At 40.5% G+C, this 18,630-nt stretch overlaps 2 protein-coding genes across 2 annotated transcripts; both read left to right on the top strand.

Moving 5' to 3' along the window:
• The first annotated feature begins 110 nt into the window (after positions 1-110).
• MONOS_896 (putative protein of unknown function (DUF3437)) lies at positions 111-10,781 on the top strand. Its single transcript, XM_067879413.1, has 7 exons — positions 111-410; positions 499-597; positions 660-710; positions 788-966; positions 1,078-3,239; positions 3,405-3,530; positions 3,639-10,781. The coding sequence occupies exons 1-7, from the start codon at positions 124-126 to the stop codon at positions 10,587-10,589; spliced, it is 9,855 nt and encodes a 3,284-aa protein (XP_067728603.1). The 5' UTR covers positions 111-123; the 3' UTR covers positions 10,590-10,781.
• Positions 10,782-10,923: 142 nt separating this feature from the next.
• Positions 10,924-18,617, top strand: MONOS_897 (uncharacterized protein; the record flags this gene model as incomplete). The annotated part of the gene is made up of 2 exons (XM_067879424.1): positions 10,924-11,014; positions 11,079-18,617. The coding sequence occupies 2 exons, from the start codon at positions 10,924-10,926 to the stop codon at positions 18,563-18,565; spliced, it is 7,578 nt and encodes a 2,525-aa protein (XP_067728602.1). The 3' UTR covers positions 18,566-18,617.
• Between the last annotated feature and the right edge of the window lie 13 nt (positions 18,618-18,630).

The raw sequence follows: 18,630 nt of genomic DNA, 5'->3' as shown, positions 1-18,630 counted from the left end.
TTTTATGAAGGGTGTGATTATGAATGGAAAAAGGAGATGGCAAATATGCTTTAATCGTTTTATTTTCACAAAAATACAAGTTAAAAATTCGAAAAATTTCTCATGCCCACAATAAAATCACAAATGGAGAATTGTTGTAAGATGGACTATATTCCATGTTCAATTCGCCCAGTGAACAATTGGAATGATATTAAGGCGCATTTGAAAGACTGTTTGGCAAGAACGCTGCTATCGAAAGATTTGAAATATCTAAAGCCACTTCATATTTACTTCAGTTTATCATCAGTCAAAATTCGACTTTCAGTTGAGGAAGCAGAGGAATTATTTTCTCTTTTAATGGATAATTTCGTCTCTACGGAAAGCATTGTTCAAAAAGATTTATTGCTTACATACATTCTTGCAGTATTAGCGTTCGTTTATAACTTTTTAATTTTTATTATCAAAATAATTAATTTTTATTATTTTTTTTTAAACCGTCTTGAATTTTCTTTATTTGAGAAATACAAACGGAACACTTAAATGTATTGCACCTTGGAATCTATTTTTTGGTGAATTAATGTCAGTTGCAAGAAAAAGCTCACAATCTTCAGACAGTAGGTATTGTCAAATTTAAAATTATTATTATATTATTTCACATTTCTGATTTAATTTTCCCACAGAGTTCATAGCTTATTAGAAAATATGCTTTTTGTTGAACAATATATCGTTAGGTTTTAAGAAATTATTTTGAGGCAAATATTTATTTATTCTTGTGCAATTTCTTTGTAAATTTGAATTAAATAAAAAGAAACGTTCCAACGTTTTTCGAAGATTTGATGCATGAAATATTTAATTCTGAAGTCCATTCTTATACAGTGATAGATATTTCAAAAATCTATAATTATTTATCCAAGTATCCAATTCAAAGTCGATCAATGTCATTGTGCAAATTCTCGAACGAGCATCTGTTTTATTTTGATTATTTGTGTTTGCCTTTTTCTTGTTATTCTTTTGTTCTTAATCTTATTTCACATTTTCGAATATTCCTAATATATATATATATATATTTTTTAATAATTATCTTCAAAAATATAAAAGTTCACATACCAGAAATTGCCATTTCTGCACTTTTGCAATTTAGTCTTGCAACTATTTATGGGCATCTTGTGTGGCGCCGATCTGTGTTTGACAGCATTATGCGAGCAGCTGTCCGTTCGTGGGCAGAACTTACTAAGCGCGACGATAAATCCGGAGGCTTCAGAAAGCTCGTTGGCCTTCCTGAAAAGAAGGGGAAAAAAGGGAAAAAAGGAAAATCAAAGGCATTCAACATTAATTCTTTTCGGGGAGTTATTGCGCGCACTGGCGAATTTCTTGCTTCGGTTTTTGGAGAAGGAATAGAAGAAGAAAGCATCAAATGGGAGCGAGAAGAATGTAGAAGAAGAAGAGGCGAATTTATTGCCATTCCGAAGCGTAAGAAGAAGGCAGGTAGTTCAGCTGCCGTGATAATGGAGGATGGCTTTGCGACTGATAAAGACAGGAAAGAATATCAACTTGAAATAAGTGAATCCATCGCTTTCGATGAAGTGGATGACTACAAAAAGGGATTCTACAAAGAATCCGAAGTTACTGACTTTTCACCTTCTTCATCTTCTTCTACAGATATTTCTGAATCTGTTGAGGTATCTTCTTCTTCTTCTTCAGACATCACTTCATTGGATGCAAACACAAAAATGTTGAATAGAGCTGGGCTTGAGTGGCTATCACATTTCTGCAACATTATCGCATCGAGCTGCGATCCTCAGACGCCTATGCTCTCTTCCTCCTCAATTGCATTGTCATTCATTGCATGCTTCATCTGTAAGCTTCTGTCTCGAATTGCGGATGAACAAGCAGTGTGGACAGTGAGAAAGAGAAGAAAAACCAAGAGCGATGCAACAGAAGGAGACAAGAAGGATTCACAAGACCTCTCAACAAATAAATCAGAGATTGTCTTCGTGAAAAAAAATGTCATTCCTCCCCGCCGGTGTTTGGGGAAGCAGTGTCTTTCATCTCTCTTGAAGCCCATTTTCCCTCTGCTGTTCAAGCTGAGCTTCAGCAAGAGCCTCGACCTTTCGGTTCAGGCTGCTTCTGTGTTTGGCTACGCGGCAGAGCTCGACCCGCTGGCCACACTTCGATTTCTGTTGGACTCTGGCATTATGGACTTCCCCGCTGCTGCCACAGAAAAGCAGACAGCGGATGCACTTGCAGTGATTCGGGCGGTGGTGCCTCCAATCTTTGGGCAGCTGAAAAAAATTGAGAAGGAGGAAGAAGAAGAAAGGAAAAGAAACTCCAAAGAAGGCAAAGATGAAAACGAGGAATATGACTCAAGGAAATCGAAAAGAAGATATGTTGATGAAGACTGCTCTTATGTGCGAAACTCAGTTGAGTTTCTGTATCAAAGCTGGTCAAAGGCTGTGGAGTTGATTGACGCGAACAACGAAACAAACACAAACATTTCACTTGACATTATTGTCTTCTTCTTGTCAAAGATTCCGCTTATTGACGCAGAATCTGCAGAAGAGCAATTGATGGAAAGCAAAAAATCGTCAATTGCCAAGCTGTCACCCGATCGTCTCCCAACAGTTACACCTTTGATTGCCGATGAACTAAAAAGACTGACTTCTCTGTTTCCTTCAATGATCTCAGAACTTTTATCTGCATTGCTTATGTATGTTACCTCGTATAATGCTGACACAACCTCCTCTGCCTCGTCTGCTTCATCTGATCAAGATTTCTTCAACACTTCCGTTTCAAGCCAATATGTAGTGAAGCGCCTGATCACAGTGCTGTTTCTGTTTTTCCAGCAGCTGCCGCCCTCGAAGCACGCGATGCTGATGGAGCAGGTGACAGATGTGATCGAATCGAACGCACAGACCATTGCTCTCCCGCTTTTGGCCAGTCTTTTGTCTGCACTGAGCCTCAGCATCGGGGCGAGGCGTGTGCTGGACGAATGGCTGCTGAAGAAGTGGAGAAGGAACGGGTGGTGGCCATTGATGAAGGATGAGGCTGAGAAGGATAGGAAAGAGATGAAAGAGAAGAGTCGACTGTTGAGAGAGAGAAATGCCGAGACAAGCACCTCAAAGGAAAAGAATGAGCAAAATGAGAAAAGTTCACAAAGATGGATGATCCGCCCTGTTGAAGATTTGAGGGAATCTGTCATTGAAGATGTGCGAAAAGAAGGAGTGAACCTGTTTAGAAGACAAGTTTATATGATGGCAGTGGTATGTTTTTGTTTCATGTTGCAGCACAAATTTTTTTTTGTTGATAATTTCTTCTTTGAACTTTATTATTTTCATATTGTTTTTGTTTTGTGCATCTATTTTTTCCCCCTCAAATAACTTTGATTATTCTATTTGATTTCTTATTAATTTCATTCAAATGTACAGATAATCAAGCAAAGTGGGCGCTGTTGCATGGACATGTTTCCTTCACTTGTCACTTTATCTTTGGCATTCACTCATCCATCGCTCCCAAAGAAATCAGTTCATATCGGAAGCTTACTTCTTCAAAATGTTTGAATTTATTCTCTTTCAAAAGCTTACAATTTTGTATTTTTATCACTTTTTTTTGTAAAATTTTCAAATATTTGGTTTTGAAATGCGCTGATAATTTGATTTCAGATAATTATCACGCTCATACGAGCCTATCCAATGGAGATTATGTCACATCCTTCAACGCTGTTTAATAATCCTTCATTTGGCGCATTTCATTATCTCTTATGGAATGTTAGATACTCTGCAATGCCTCGAGTGAAACAAGAGTTACTTTCAATGGAACGATTAGCCAATTGGGATGAGGAGAAAGAAAGAAAAATTGATTGGGAAGAAGATGAAGAAGTCGTTGAAGAAGAAGACAAAGCCAATAGAGATAAGAAATGTGGAGACAAACAGCAGATGGACGAAGAAGAAAGTGATATTTCACCATTGCTCGTGAAAAAATACAAGTTTCCAAAGAATTTCTCTCCAAGCACTCTGTGGCATCTGCCTCAGGAAGACGAAATCCAACTTGGATGCCAAATAATAAACCACGTCATAAACTTCTGCATTGAAACGCTCAATGGCATAACTGCCGAGACTTCCCTTTTAATTCTGAATACGTCAGCTTCGCAAAAAGCCGAAGCAATTCAGACAGAGCACTCTGCAAGCTCTTCTGCTTCTCCTTCCTCTTCCCAGGCACAATCACAAATTCCATCAACCTCAACAGTCGCACGTACCTTGAAGCCTGCATTCAGAAGTCAGTTTTCATACACTCTTTGCTTCTTGAGGAGCACAATATTGGCTGGAATACCGCTGTTTAAGCGATTCACCTGCAACAGACTTCCTGAATCAATGAAATCAGATGCTGAGGAAAATGGGGTTATTGAAACCGAGGAAGAAAAAAAGCAGCGAGAAGAAAGAGAAGAAATCACAAGAAAAATGAAAGAAGAGAAGAGAAGAGAAAGAATTGAAAAAATAAGAAGCAGCAGAATCAGCGACAAATCACAATCTCCACTTTTGGGGTTGGACGATAAGCAGATCGGAGAAAACTCGCCAATTGGATTGGGCGATGATAACGACGAGATGGAAAAAGCGATTGAAGAATCAGGCATTTCATCAATGATCGAAGACATGCTGCAATCGAGTCAGATGTCTGCAAATGGAGGGAATGTGAGTGGCAGTGGGAAAGGGGGAGGAGGAGTCAATGCACAGGGAAATGCAGGAGAACGAGGCTCTGATAATGGCGATGGAGCAGAGCTGCTGAACTTGAATGGAATCGATGAAGAATATTGTGATGATAGCTTAGATGGAATATATGTTGATAAGGAAGAGGAAGATGCAATCATGAAAGAATCTGATGCTCTTGTCAAAGAAGACGGATTTGTGGAGAAAATTGAGATGAACATTGTCACTTTAAAAGGAAAAGAAGGAGAAAACATCGAAAAAGGAATTATTTGCGATTCCGACTTGCCAATCATAAAGACACAGCAAGTGATTGATGAGATGCTAAACAAGTCAGATTCCACAAAGCAGTTGCATGCACTTTCGCCTTCGCTGATTAGCACATCAGCAATATCTTCCTCGTATGACTCTGCCTCAATGACATCATCGTCTTCTTTGCATTCTCCGTCTCTTCTTCTTTCAAAATCTTCTCCTTCTCCTTCTCCTTCTCCCTCTTTGGCGTATCAGAATGCTCTTTATGCACCGGCTACTGCTTCTGTCATTGAGGGTCACCCACTTAATTCTCAGACAGTGAATTATTCCCTTCCTCCGTTCGAGTATCTTTTCGAGGCAATTCACAGAGTCACCCGCTGGATGCTGCAGAATGCGCCTGATTCTTCAGACGAGCTGATGGAGCTGTTCTTGTTCTACCAGATGATGCTGCTTCAGCCGCGGATGTCAACATTTTCCCGGTTCAGCAACATCTGGGCAGACTGCATTGAGGATGCTTCTAAGGGCGACGGATTGTTCATCAAGGGATACATAGCACCATTTTCAAAGGTGTTTAACTCCCGTGCCAAAGCCGTGCAGGAAGAAGAAGTCATCTCATATTTCAAATGGGACAAACTGCTCAGAAAAAGGAATGTTGCACGCTGTTTGATCAGCAAATATGCTGCCGCAGATATGGTGGACATCTTCATCAACTCTCTTTTTTCGATTGGGACGCGCAGCTGCTTTAACATTCTGCCGAGTGCCCTGCAGAAGGCGATGGCACACAGATGCATGTGGATCTTCCAGAAGGGCGTGCAGGACGAAAAACGCCTGCTGCGGCTGCTGGCTGTGATGTCCACTCGAGGCGTGCACCATGAGATTTCTGAAGACCCGTACAAAGTGATGATCTTCCTGGAATGCGTGGGCTGTGTGTTCGGCTTCAAAGAAGAACGGGTGAGGAAGTTTGCGCTGTCGTTCTTTGCGAGCAAATCGATTCTGCCTACGATTTTAAAGAACATGAGTGAAAGTAAGTTGCCGGACTTGAACACTTTTCTTCCTCCTTCGCTTTCTTACCCGCGCGACACTTTGGGCCTTGTTCCAATAGAGCTTTTCGAAACTCCGTTTGTTCTCCCATCTCCAACTTCTCAAATAGACAAGAAATGCATGCAATCCCTGTACAATCCAAAGGTTTCCTTTGTTGCAGTCAATTCGGATCAGCCTTCTGATTCTGATTGCGAAGCATCGCCTTCTTCGCAAACAACTCTGCAACGTGCAAAGCCTCCCTCACTGTCGCAAAATGCCATCAAGCCTTATTATAAAGTTGAACAGTTGAAAATATCTGGAGATCTTTCTCGCTATCTCGTCTCTCCGTATCCCTCTGACAGCGCACGTCGTGCCGTCTGCAGCCAAGTCGTTTCGATTGCAAAGAGCTTGCTCGATTTGATTCAGCTCTCCCGCTTTGCTGCGTCTGAGCTTGAGAAGCCCAACTGCCGCCATCAGATGGAGCCCATCCTAATGAGAGTGCTTGTGCGCGCAAGCAGCAAGTCGCTTCCGCTTCCAAAGGATTCTGTTCCCGTTCTGCTGTCGCTTCTTGTTAGCAAAAATCCAACTGTGCAAAACGAGGCTTTGAACATGCTTGCAAGTGAGTGCGGTTATTTCTTTCCAACAAAATCGAATGTGCTTTTGAGCACCGAAGGATGGAAGAACTTCAATTCCTCGCTTTTGGATTATTTGCCCATCCCCCGCAGCCAGGAAGAGGCAGAGAACTGCATTCGGTTCACTGACTTTGTACAGCAGGCAACATGGTCGGATAATGTTAGTTTAACTAGTCTAACAAAATACTCCATCAAACTGAATGAGTGGGAAAAGAAAGTGCAGAGCATGACTGATGAACAGAGACAAGAATTTGTTCAAAATGAGAAAGATGCGTTCCGCGATATTGATCGAATTTATCGGTTTTTGCTATCTCAATTGGAAGAAAACGAAGATCTGCTGGTTGACGCAGTTAGCAATATGACTTCTCCTTGGTCGCCAAATAGCTGCAAAAATGTTGCAAAATCTTCATCTTCTTCTCCAAAATGTCCACAAGAGCCTCCTTTGAATCCCAATAGTGCGCTCCCATCCGAAGAAGAAATGCAGCATATGATGAAGAAATGTGTTCGATTTATCGCACGAAAGTTGGCTGGGACAATTTGGATCTTTAATCTAAAGAAATTAGCAACCAGCAAATTGATGCTGTGTAAAAGTGCAGTACATCAAATAAAGGAGTCCATGCATCTGAAAGACAGCAAAGAGAGGACTGATCTGTTTTCAGACGAAGAAGCAGAGGCAGCAAGATATCTTTTAAGGAATGACGAGGAAGGATATCGAGAGTGTGATTATTTGTGGTCGGACATCGATATTTTGAATCAAGAGCATCCCTTGTTTACGGAGGTTATTCACAATGCATCAATAAACATTGACACATTTGCGACTTCTTTGAATAACTCGGAAACTTCAACTGAGTTGGAGTTTTTGAGTGATTATGAGTCGCACGTGCACGCAAAGAAGGACTTTGTCGAAGCTCTTTCACATTCTTTCCTTAATCCACAGTATCTCGATTCCGTTCTGACGGTGCTGTATGAGCGAAACAGAGTCACTCGAAGTTATATGCGAGACTTTCTTACAAAATGCCTGGGCTTGCTTGGAATGCCCTTCTTTAACGTGCTGGCTGAGTCTATTAAAAAAATCGTAACACCAGAGAAAATGAGCGAGAGTGAATCGGTTCAGTTGGTTTCTGCGTTTTTGGGCATTGTCATTGGAGCAGGAAAGCTTCTTCGATGGGAAGACTACGTGGAAATGACGAAGATCACTGGAGAGATTCTGAAAAAGGCCATTTCAATGGCAGGAGGCAATTTCCACATCATTTTGCAGGAGATATCATCCATCAGGAACTTTTATGACTTCAGATATTTGATATGGCTTTATGACTTGTTTGCGATTCCACTTATGCAGCAGCACGAACTGACTGTGGAAGAAAAGGCTGAAGTTTATCAGAAAGTTGCTATCGAAAGAGAGAAATTGAAAAATCAAAAAGGAAACATAATGAATCAAAAAGAAGAAGTCGCACAGAAATCAAACATGACTTCACAAGCAAGTTTAACAGAATCACATTCTGAAACTTCAGCTTCTGCATCTCTTCAAAAACAATCTGCAGCTTCTTCTTCTTCTTCTTATTCAACAAATCTGCCTCTGCGTATCATTCAGAAATATGCATGCTGTCTGTCTGCTCTTTTTGGCGTGTTTTCATCTGAGGGAATTATTCGTGGGCTTAGAAGCATCACCCAGCCTTTTTCAGACTCGTTGATGGAATCAACAGCCGGTGCTGCAGCGACCATAGCGAGCAATTCAATTATTCAGTCGTTTGTGCTTGAGAGGGAGCATGGCTGGTACAGCACAGCTACAAAAGCAGATGAGGTTCCACATTCGATTGCAAAGAGGTTGATGACTGAGGAAAATACGATGTGCAAAAATGAAAAGTGCGAAAATGAAAGATGCAACGGAGTTGCTAATGATGAAAGTGCCGATGACAGACAAGTATCTGAGCTTCTATCAGCAAAAAGCGTTCCGTTTTTCATGACAGAAGTGATGGAGATGAGAAAGGAGCAAAAGAAATTGCAAGATTCCTTCATTGAATTCACCGTATCTGCAATCAAAAGAGGATCAGCTGAAGCATCTTCAAATGAAAGAACAACAATTTCAGAAGGGTTAGAATGCTACAGCAAGTATTTCTCTCTTGGCTCTTTTGTTCCTTCTGAAAGCGTCATGAATTTGTATCGGACAATTCCTCGCTTATCTGATGGATGTCGTTACCGATCTTTTTCTGATCAAATAGAATCTTCTTCTTCTTCTTCTTCTTCACAATCAAACAAAGAGGATATTTCAAATGACTCATCTTCTGGTATTAACTGGATAAAATGCTTGCCAGTGAAGGAAATCAAGCAATTAAGCGACAAAATTGGACACGGACTTCCATCGTTCCCTCCATCGCCTGCTTTCTCTGTTGACTGCAACGATCATCTTTTGTGGCTGTCCCGCACATTCCAGCTACTGAAGAAGGGTTATGATGAGGCCGTTGAAGAAGAGCTGGTCCAAAAAGCAAAGAAAAATGAGAGTGCAAATGAAACACAATCTCAAAATGCTTCAAGTTCTGATATGAATGTGGATAATACCAATAAAGCAAGTGATGAAACGCATGAACAATTGGCTTCTCAGCCATCTGCTGATATTTCTCAAATGAAGGAGAAAATATCTGAATCATCACCTTCTTCCACTTCTTCATCATCGTCTTCTTCTTCATTGTCTCAATCTCAATCTTCTTCAGAATTACCATCGAAAGAGAAAGATCTTAAAGCATTTCTTCAAAAACTCCCTCCTTCTGTTCTTTCTTCCTTGCCTAATCGCAATTTACTGGCTGCTGCCCTTCTCCAACGTTCACAGGCTCCTTCTCCATCTTCACTGCCATCGCTTGCCACTTCATCCCTGTATGCCACAAACGATGCAGATGCTTTGTTCCAAGCTGAAATATCGACAGTTCTGACTGAAACACGCCGTGATTCGCGCATCCAGCAGTTCAAGTCTTTCCTCTTCACAGCCATTTCGTTCTTTTCGCAGCGTCTTTCCACTCGAAATGTCATCTCGTTTTCGAGAACAGTGTTTGAGTCGCGTATTGTCGACTGCTTCATTTCACTTTTGCTGTTTGAAGAGCACGACTTATCCGATCTCGGCCGCAAATTCTGCATTCTGATGTCCAAGTCGCGCTTTCAGTATGATTTGAGACGCGTTTTGGTATCTGAATGGCTGAAAGCCTTTGGACGAGTGGCTGAAGAAGAAGAAAAAAGAAAGAGGAAAACAGATCCTTCCAATCTAAATGACGAAAAGGATAAATCATCCTCACAGCCACATCAAGAAACGCACATCAATTCCTCTCAGTTCCTTCCGTCTCCGTGTCCTCCTTCCTTCATCTGCTGCGAGCTGCCCATCGACCCGCGCAATCTTCCGTGGCGGCTGGCGGATGTGTGTGTGGATGTGATGTACAACACACTCGTGATGAACATGCAGAGCACAAAGGAGACACTCGGCAGCGCAGTTGCTGTGCTGGTGGCGTTTCTGCAGCACAGCCGCGTCGAAGTGAGAGATGAGGCAATGAACGTGCTGATGCTGCTGTTCATGTCTGTCCTCTCGCAGCCGATGGAGCAGGCACTTGTGAACGAGTTTGGGTGGCTCAGCGCTGCTGGAAGCAAAATTGAGGAGGATGCGAAGGGAATGAAGCAATCAACTTCTTCTTCTTCTTCTTCTTCTTCGAATTCTGAGTCATCTCAGGTGCAAAAGGCCAGCACACACGAAGCACAAGCTTGCGAGCTGCACGGTGGTGTTTCAGGTCTTTCAGCGTCTGTCATAAGTCATCCATTTGACTTAGCTCCTTGGCTTGGTCGTGTTCTTGTGTGGATTGTCTCTCTTAGCAAAGCTGGCGAAGGCTCTCCTGTGGGACGACGTGCGAAGGAGACATTACGCGCGTTCTGGATGACTCACCGCGATGCTTGGGTAGACCACAAAAAAGAGATAACCGATGAGCAAGTTGATATTATTCGATCAAATGTTTATGGTCACAATTATTTCTCATAAACGTCAATCACTTTTTTGTTTTTTGTTTCCTTTGTTGTAAGATTCATTATTTATCTTTTATTTTTTATCGTAATGAATTGTTAAATTATATTTCTCTTTTTTGATAATTTAAGAACCATAAAAAAGTCGTCAGGATCGCTCGAAGGATTGAGTTGTTCCTAAGCCAATTCCTGGCAACTCTGCACGAGTTTATATAAGGTTATTTGAACCGCTTTGTTAAAATTTATTATTAAAACCATTTCTCAAACAATAAATATATGCTTTTATAGCATCTGAGCCTTCATATTCAAATAAACGATATTTGCAGAGGCATAGCAACGAAAGTTCAATTTGTATGAGTCATACAAATTCAATTCCATGTAAATTTTGGCTCAAAGGAAATTGCATTCATGGCGATAATTGCCCATTTTACCATGGTTTTATTGGTTTGAATTTTTCTTTGTTTATTTTACTTTTAACTTTCATTAAATATATTTACACACATTTCAGAACCAAATGCAGGAGATCAAGAAATAGTATCTGAATATTCTCGACAAGCAGCTTCAAACGTATCAGGAATATTTACACGTACTTCAAATTTTCCTCGTCAAATTGCTTCTCATGAAATTCCTCATAGTAAACATTCCCATCATCATTCCACGCATATGGATCATTTGGATGATACTTTCTCCCAATTTAATTCTTCTGCTCCACCAATTCATCAACCTCTTCGAAAACAATTGGCAACAACATTTTTCAGTGACCTTCCTGAAGACGATGAACAAAATGAATCAGATTATTATGGCGAAGGAGCCATGGGGGATGGGAGCGATGAATATGTTGCTGGAGATGGACTTCCGTTTGACAATGGGGACATTGTTAATCCAAGTGATGATTCATATGCTCAGCAGCATTACTTTATGAATTCTCGGAATTTATCTGTCATTTCTCCAGTCGACGACGCAGATCCCTCTATCTACCCATCCACTCTGACTTCTGTTCCCCAGCGCTCTCCTTTGTTTCCTTCTGCCTCGCCAACGACGACTGTCTCATCAGTCGCAGCCACTCAGGTTGTGTCTGATCCTTCTTCTGCTGCAGGCATTTCAGCCCCAGGCGATTACTCGTCCTCCTTTTTCGCTGTGCATAGCAGCTATCCGCCAGTCCAGTCGCCGCCTCTGCACAAAATATACTCTGTGAGCGATGATGAACAAGCATACAACCCATACACCTCATCTGCTTTATCATCGACTTCTAATCCTTCTCTAAATTCGAATTCTTCTTCTGTTGCTGCTCTTGCTGCTTCAGAAATAGCAACTTCGATGGCATCAACCCCTTCCAAGTCATATCTTGCTCTGTCTTCTTCGCCTTCAAACATAACCGCGTCTTCCCAAATGGCTGCTCATTTTCGTCCGATTCCATCGCTTTCTGAACTTTCCATTCCTTCTTCCTCTTCTTCCTCTTCTTCTTCCTCCTCCTCTTCACTTGTCCCTTCTTCTTCTGCTTCTGCTTCATTAGCACTCACTTCCTCCTCTTCTCCAACCCCATCAATGTCTTCAATGTCATCAATGGCATCAACATCATCTTCTTCATCATTAACTTCTCCTTCTTCCCCTTCTCCTCGTTCGTCTTTCTCCTCTTCCTTTTCCAAAGTGCAGGCTCAGCTGCAGCCTCAAAGCGAACCATTTCACCCGAAAAGTTCAAAAACTTCGCTTCCACCTTTGTCTGTTGAATCTCCGTCTTTTATTCCTTCTTCTTCCTCTTCTTCCTCTTTTTCATCATCATCTTCTTCTTCAGCAGTGAATGTGTTATCTGCTTCTTCTTCTTCTTCTTCAACTTCTTCCTCAGAACACATAAAAGTCAAACTTGTTTCCCCAACTTTTTCTGCTCCATTGTCTTCTGCCCCATCATCTTCGCAAACATCAACTTCTGCTATGCTTCAGTCATCATCATCTTCTTCTTCTTCTTCCACACGCCTTCGTGGCCTCTCTCCAACTGCTGAGTCATTCCATCCTTCTTCCTCTTATCGCACTGCCAGCTCTTCTGCAGGGCCTTCTCTGCATCCTCACTCCATATCACCTCCTTCCTCTTCTACCTCTTCTTCTTCCTCTGCCTCTGCCTCTTCCTCTTCTTCCTCTTCTTCCTCTTCCTTTTCTTCAGACAACACACAAAAATCCACCAAGTCTTCATTGCCTTCTTCACCTTCGTCGTCTTCAGAAAAAGTCGGATTTGGTTTGTCTGTTGCCCTTTCTTCATCATCCAACACACAAACAGCTCAGCCTGTGTCTCTTCAGCTGTCTTCTGCTCCTTTTGTGCCTTCTTCTTCTTTTTTGACAACTTCTTCTTCTTCTTCTTCTTTGTTTGTTGATTTAAGCACAAAGAATTCATCAATCGAAACTCAATCACAAAAGCCACAACCATCATCTTCTTCCTCTTCGTCCTCCTCCTCTTCTTCTTCTTCATTCAAACACCCAATTTCTGATCTTCTTGTCGCATCGCCCACTTTCCCAGCATCATCCTCCTCCTCCTCCTCATCTTCATCTGATTCATCCATTTCTTCTTTGTCTGCAGTAAACAGCACGTCTTCCTCTGGTTTCGGCTTAACTCCTCTTTCTGTCAAATCTCCTTCTTTCACACCTTCGCACAAATATTCCATTCAGCAAAGTTCTTCTTCTTCATCCTCCTCTTCCTTTCCTTCTTCTTCTTCTTCTTCTTCTTCTTCTGAATCATCCAATCTGAATTCCTTTGGTTCTCTTTCTCAATCAGCTAAGGAAACTGCTCCTAATCTTCGATCATTGTCTTCCTCTTCCCTTTCTGCTTCAGTCATTTCTGTGCCAACACCCACGTTTCCTTCAATGAATCCTTCTTTGCCATCATTTTCTTCTTCAAATAATTCTTCTTCTTCTTCCTCTTCCTCTTCTTCCTCTTCCTCTTCATCATCTTCTTCCTCCTTCCCTTCTTCTTCTTCTTCTTCTTCTTCTTTCTCATCCATTCATCCGTCTCATTCATTAAACCAGACGACAACTAAACCGAAATCTGTTCAGCTTCAGCTGCTTTCCAAAGAAGCTCAGCCATTCCAGCCAAAATCTGCTTTTCATTCAAACACAGCCAGTCAACAATTGTCTTCTCATTCTTCTCACAAAATAGATAGCTCTTCTTCTTCTTCTTCTTCTTCTTCTTCATTATCTGCCTCTTCTGCTTCTTCTATTTCTTCTTCTTTTCCTTCTTCTTCAACTTCGTCATCATCATTAGCATCTTCTTCTTCCTCTTCTTCTTCTTCTTCAACCCCTCCTTCTTCGTCTCCAGCATCTTTCAGGCGTTTCCCCCCAAGTTTTCGCTTTTTCCGCACTTCTGGTTTGTTTACGAGTTTTATCACAGGAGCAAGAATTAGCAATGAAATGAAAGGAAATGAAGGGAAAAGAGGAAAGAAAGGAGGGAATGCAATGAATGATGGGAAATTTGAAAGTGATAGGAAAAATAAGGAAGAGGCGGGAGAAGGAGAGGAAGAAGGGGAAGAGGAAGAAGAGGGTGAAGAAGAAGAGATGGAGGAGGATGAGGAAGAATATGAAGAGTATGAAGAAGCAGAGGAAGAAGAGGAGGAGGAGGAGGAAGAAGAAAAGCTAAACCAAGAATACAGAAAGGAGAAAGAAGAAAGCGAAGTTCAAACAGAAAAAGGAAGAATTATCAATGAAAACTCAAAAGAATCGAAGAATGCAACAAGAGTGAGGAGTAATGATTCAATGAAAAGTGGTTCATTGGCAACGAAATCTGCTTCTTCTGCCAATGAAACTGCGTCTCAAAGCGATGAAAGCAGATGGATGAAGAGGAAGAGGCAGCTTGAGGATGAGAAAATGAAAGGGAAGAAGAAAGGAGAAGAGGGAAAAGAAGGAGGAGAAGGAGAAAGAGAAGGAGAAAGAGAAGAGGAGGAAGAAGATGAATATGAAAAAAAGAAGGAAGAAAGCAAAGAAGCACAAAAAGAAACAGGAAAAATGATGATTGAAAGCCAAACAACAGAAGCAAGCATTCCATTCAAAGAAGCAAACAACTCGGCTCTTTCTGATAATTTTGTTCATTCTGTTCATTTTCCTCTGGTTGTGCTGAAGTCAATTGAATATTCTTTCCAGCCATCTGATTCATGTTATTGTACAAACACTGCTTCTCAGCAGAAAATTGAAAAGGAATCAGAATTGTGTGTTTCTTCTTCAATTTCTTCTCCTTCTTCTCCTTCTTCCTCTTCTTCTGACTCATCCAACTCCATCCATTCCAAAGTATTCCCAATGAAGCACAAAAGCATCGTTACTCATCCACTTATGCACAAACTCGCCTCTCCTCATCCTCCTCTCTGCAACTGCCATCTTACTCAAAATTTAAAGCATTCAAAAATCACCCAACTGAAAAAAATACAAAAGGAAGCAGAGAAAAGTAATGTTTCTTCTTCTTCCTCTTCTTCTTCTTCTCTTTCTTCTCAAGAACTGAAATCAATTTCTTCTTCCAATCAACTTCAGTTTTCCAAAGGCAAAGAATCCAAATCGAAGAAGAAAGCCAACCAAAAAGGCACAGAACGGTCTAATTCCAACGAGCATAAGCAGACAACGCTGTTGAATCAAGTACTGAAGGAGAAAATGGCTGAGGGAGAAACAAAAGACATCACGGCCTATTGCCACTTCATCAGTGCTGATTCACTCGTCCCACAGTTTTCGTCAGTTCCGCTGGATTCTGGCTCTTCTTCTCAATCATATGTGATGCATTCATTGCAATCTTCATCAACTTCTTCCTTTTCTTCTTCTTCTTCTTCTTCTTCTTTTGACCTTTCTTCTCTTGTAGACATTGATTACACATCCCAAATCCCTCTTCCTCTCTGCTTAAATGACTTTTCACTGCAATTTGCACCTTTTGTCAAACTTCCTCCTTCTTCTCCATCTCCTAATATTTCAACTCAATCATCAGCTTCTTCGTCTCATTCAACGACGAATTCTCCTGTTTTGTCTGCCTCTCAAAAGCAATCATCGAATGAAACGTCGCTTTCATCATTGACTTCTTCTTCTTCTTCTTCTTCTCATTCATTTTCTCTTCTTCAATCAAATTCTGATTTTTCTTTTCAATCGTTTCTGTCATATTCAGCAATTGACAAAGTATTCTATGATGTTCACTTGTTTCAGCGCTCTTCTTCTGGATCTTCTTTATCTTCTTCATCTGTTTCTTCATTGGCTGATAATTCTTCCTCCTCTTTTTCTCCTTCTTTTTCTGATAATATCGCTTCTTTCTCACAAAATGCTCATTCACTTTCATCTGATTTATCCTCTTTTTCTGCTCTATTTTCTTCTTCTTCATCCCTATCCTCTTCCACTGCTTCTTCCTCTTGGCTTCAATTTTCCCATCCATTTATTCATCCTTTACGTTCTGTTGTATGCTTCACCCCTAAACTCACCCAGTGGCAGAAGAAAAAACTTAGAAAGGATGCAAAAGCAAACAAAACCAGTTCATCTCTTGCTGATCCAGAACACACCAGATTGATTGAGCAATCGTCGTTGAAGCAGGTATCGGCAGTGGCATTTGTCTATCAGAGTTTTGCTGCAGAATACTCAGAGAATAAGATAAGCTTGTATGATTTGCTGGAGTTTATTAAGTTTATGGAGACAAACGGTGTAAGTGAAAATGAGACGAGGAATCTGAAAACTGCTTTTGCTTTCAATTCTTCTTCTTCTTCTTCATTTGAACAGTCTATAGAATCTCTGTTATCTCCAATCTTATCCCTGCAGGAAATGGAGAAGGAAATACTTGTCCATTTCCAGCGCTTTTTTCTTTATTTGCTCTCAACTTTGGAAGATGTTCATAAAGCTAACCTTTTTCTCACTTCATCTTCACTCAATTTGCACTCGGTTTTGCTTTGTTTCCCTGTTAATGTGTCTGCTTTGCTTAGAGAATCCATTTTGAATGCTATAAGCACTGTTGACAAGAAGTGTGTTGAAGAAGTTCAACACAAAGGATCCGATTCAAAAGATGTGAAAAATGTGAGTGTTAAACAAAAGAATTCAAAGGAAGAGTCAGCATCTTCATCTTCATTGCCTTCTTTTTCTGAGGAAGGCTCACATGATAACCACGAGAAATCGAAAAATCTCTTTATTTCGCAATATTTGTTGCTTCAAGCAATGAAAAACTTCACCTCAATTCTGATTCTCAATGGAGGAATATCGCAAACATTGTCAATCTTTTCTGAGCATTTTCCAACAAAGACTGCAAACGAAGAAGAGAGCAATCCTCAACATGTTATCCCACAAAGTGATAATACCCACAATTCAAAGAAAAACAAGAAAAAGGGAAAAGCACAAGAATCTGTGAAAGAATGCAAAGAATCGCACAAAGATGCTGGTGAACATGGTTCTGATGAAGCTGAAAGCAAAATTAACATCAGAAACACAAAAATTGATGAAAGCGATGAAGAGGATTTTGAAAAGGAAGAGGAAGAACTGAAAGAAAGAGCTGAACAGTTACAATGGAAAAAAGTGTGTTCGGAATACTTCAAAAAATTGAAGCAATATTGTTCAAATGCTTCTTCAACGGATAAAAGTGATGGATGCATTTTGAAGTTTTCTGCTGATTTTTTGCTTAAACCAATGCTTTTCAGTGACTCAAGCAAAAAATTAACAGAAAAGGAATGGATTTTGCATCATCAATGGAACGATGTTGTATCACTTAGCAATATAATGTCCATATTAATATCCTTCTTGCCCTGTTCTTCCAGACTTCTTTTGATGCATTTACAAAGTGGTTATTTTGCGTTTCATCCTTGTTTTCCTTCTGCTGCATCATCTTTGAACTTATCTTTTGACGATCACAACCAATCTGTTTCAATAAGTGGAATTAAAAAATACTCTCCTTTCCTTTTTATGGTATGCCTTCTTCGTTCTGCTTCTTCCATGTTTGAGTCACCACACTCTGTTCATTCATTGGAATCGGCAAAAGCCTCTCATTTTTCATTCACGCCATCAACTTCTGCTTCTTCTCCAATGTCTTATTTTTCTGCAAACACTCCTTCACATTTTGTCCAAGTCAATCTTCTTCCACCAATTCAGTCTTCTTTGCTTTCTCTCTTTTCTTCTGAAATCAAATCACACAATTCACACAGCACGCTCATGTTCCCTCATTCACCTTCTTTTGCAGCAGCCCCATCCACTTCAGCCACGCAGCTTTTATTTTCCTCCCCTTCTCTTTCTTTGAGCTCTCTCATTCCCCTTCTTTCTCTCCGTCGCTCAATCGTTTCTGATGCAGTCCATTTCCAGACGCTTGTTGCACTTATCTTGTCCACCATCACTTCTGTCTTTGCCTCTTCTCCAGCGTCTGCTGTTGCCTCGCCGCTGACATTCCGCACTCAAGTTGTGCTTTTGAAAATCCTCGATTATTTGTTCATAAACAGCTCAAACAAATGGCTGAGAAATAATGGAACTCAGCAATCAATACATAATATTTCTTCATCAGAACAGAAGAAAAATGAATTGCTTCAATCAAAGAGCGGAATTGCATCTCATGTTTCTTCTGGAGGAGATATGAGCATAAATGAAGATGAAGATGAGGATGAAGAACAACATCTGGACTCATTGTTGCAGAATCTATTTATCACCACTGATGAAATTTCAAAACTTTCCACTTCATCCTCTCAAAATCCATTTGTTGCGCAGATTCCTTTGAAGGGACAGTGTGATTGCGACACTTTGCCAGCGGCTTCATCTTTGCTTCCTGTTCCATCGGCATTGCTTTCTTCGTTGAGAAGTGACTTGCTCAACATTGAGAACGGATGCTCTCAGATGTTTCAAGTGAAAAGCAGAAGCGGAAGAAACAGACCCACAGAAAAAAACACAACTGATGAATCGGATAAAAAGGATTCGCAAAATCGACAGGAGCAAAAGGATGAAGAAATGATGATGGTTATGTCATGGCACGATGTGAAAGAAATGATTACTGATCAATTGCTGAGACTTAAAAAAGAACAAAATTCATATTAAAAAATATTTCATGTTTTATTTTTGATCTTTAAATAAATACAAAATTCATTAAATATTTTTTGTGT

This window comes from Monocercomonoides exilis (assembly GCF_001643675.1).
Source record: "Monocercomonoides exilis strain PA203 chromosome Unknown scaffold19-1596985, whole genome shotgun sequence".
NCBI classification, from domain to species: domain Eukaryota; phylum Preaxostyla; order Oxymonadida; family Polymastigidae; genus Monocercomonoides; species Monocercomonoides exilis.
Note: the sequence above shows the minus strand (reverse complement) of the source record. Positions and strands in the feature narration are given on the sequence as shown.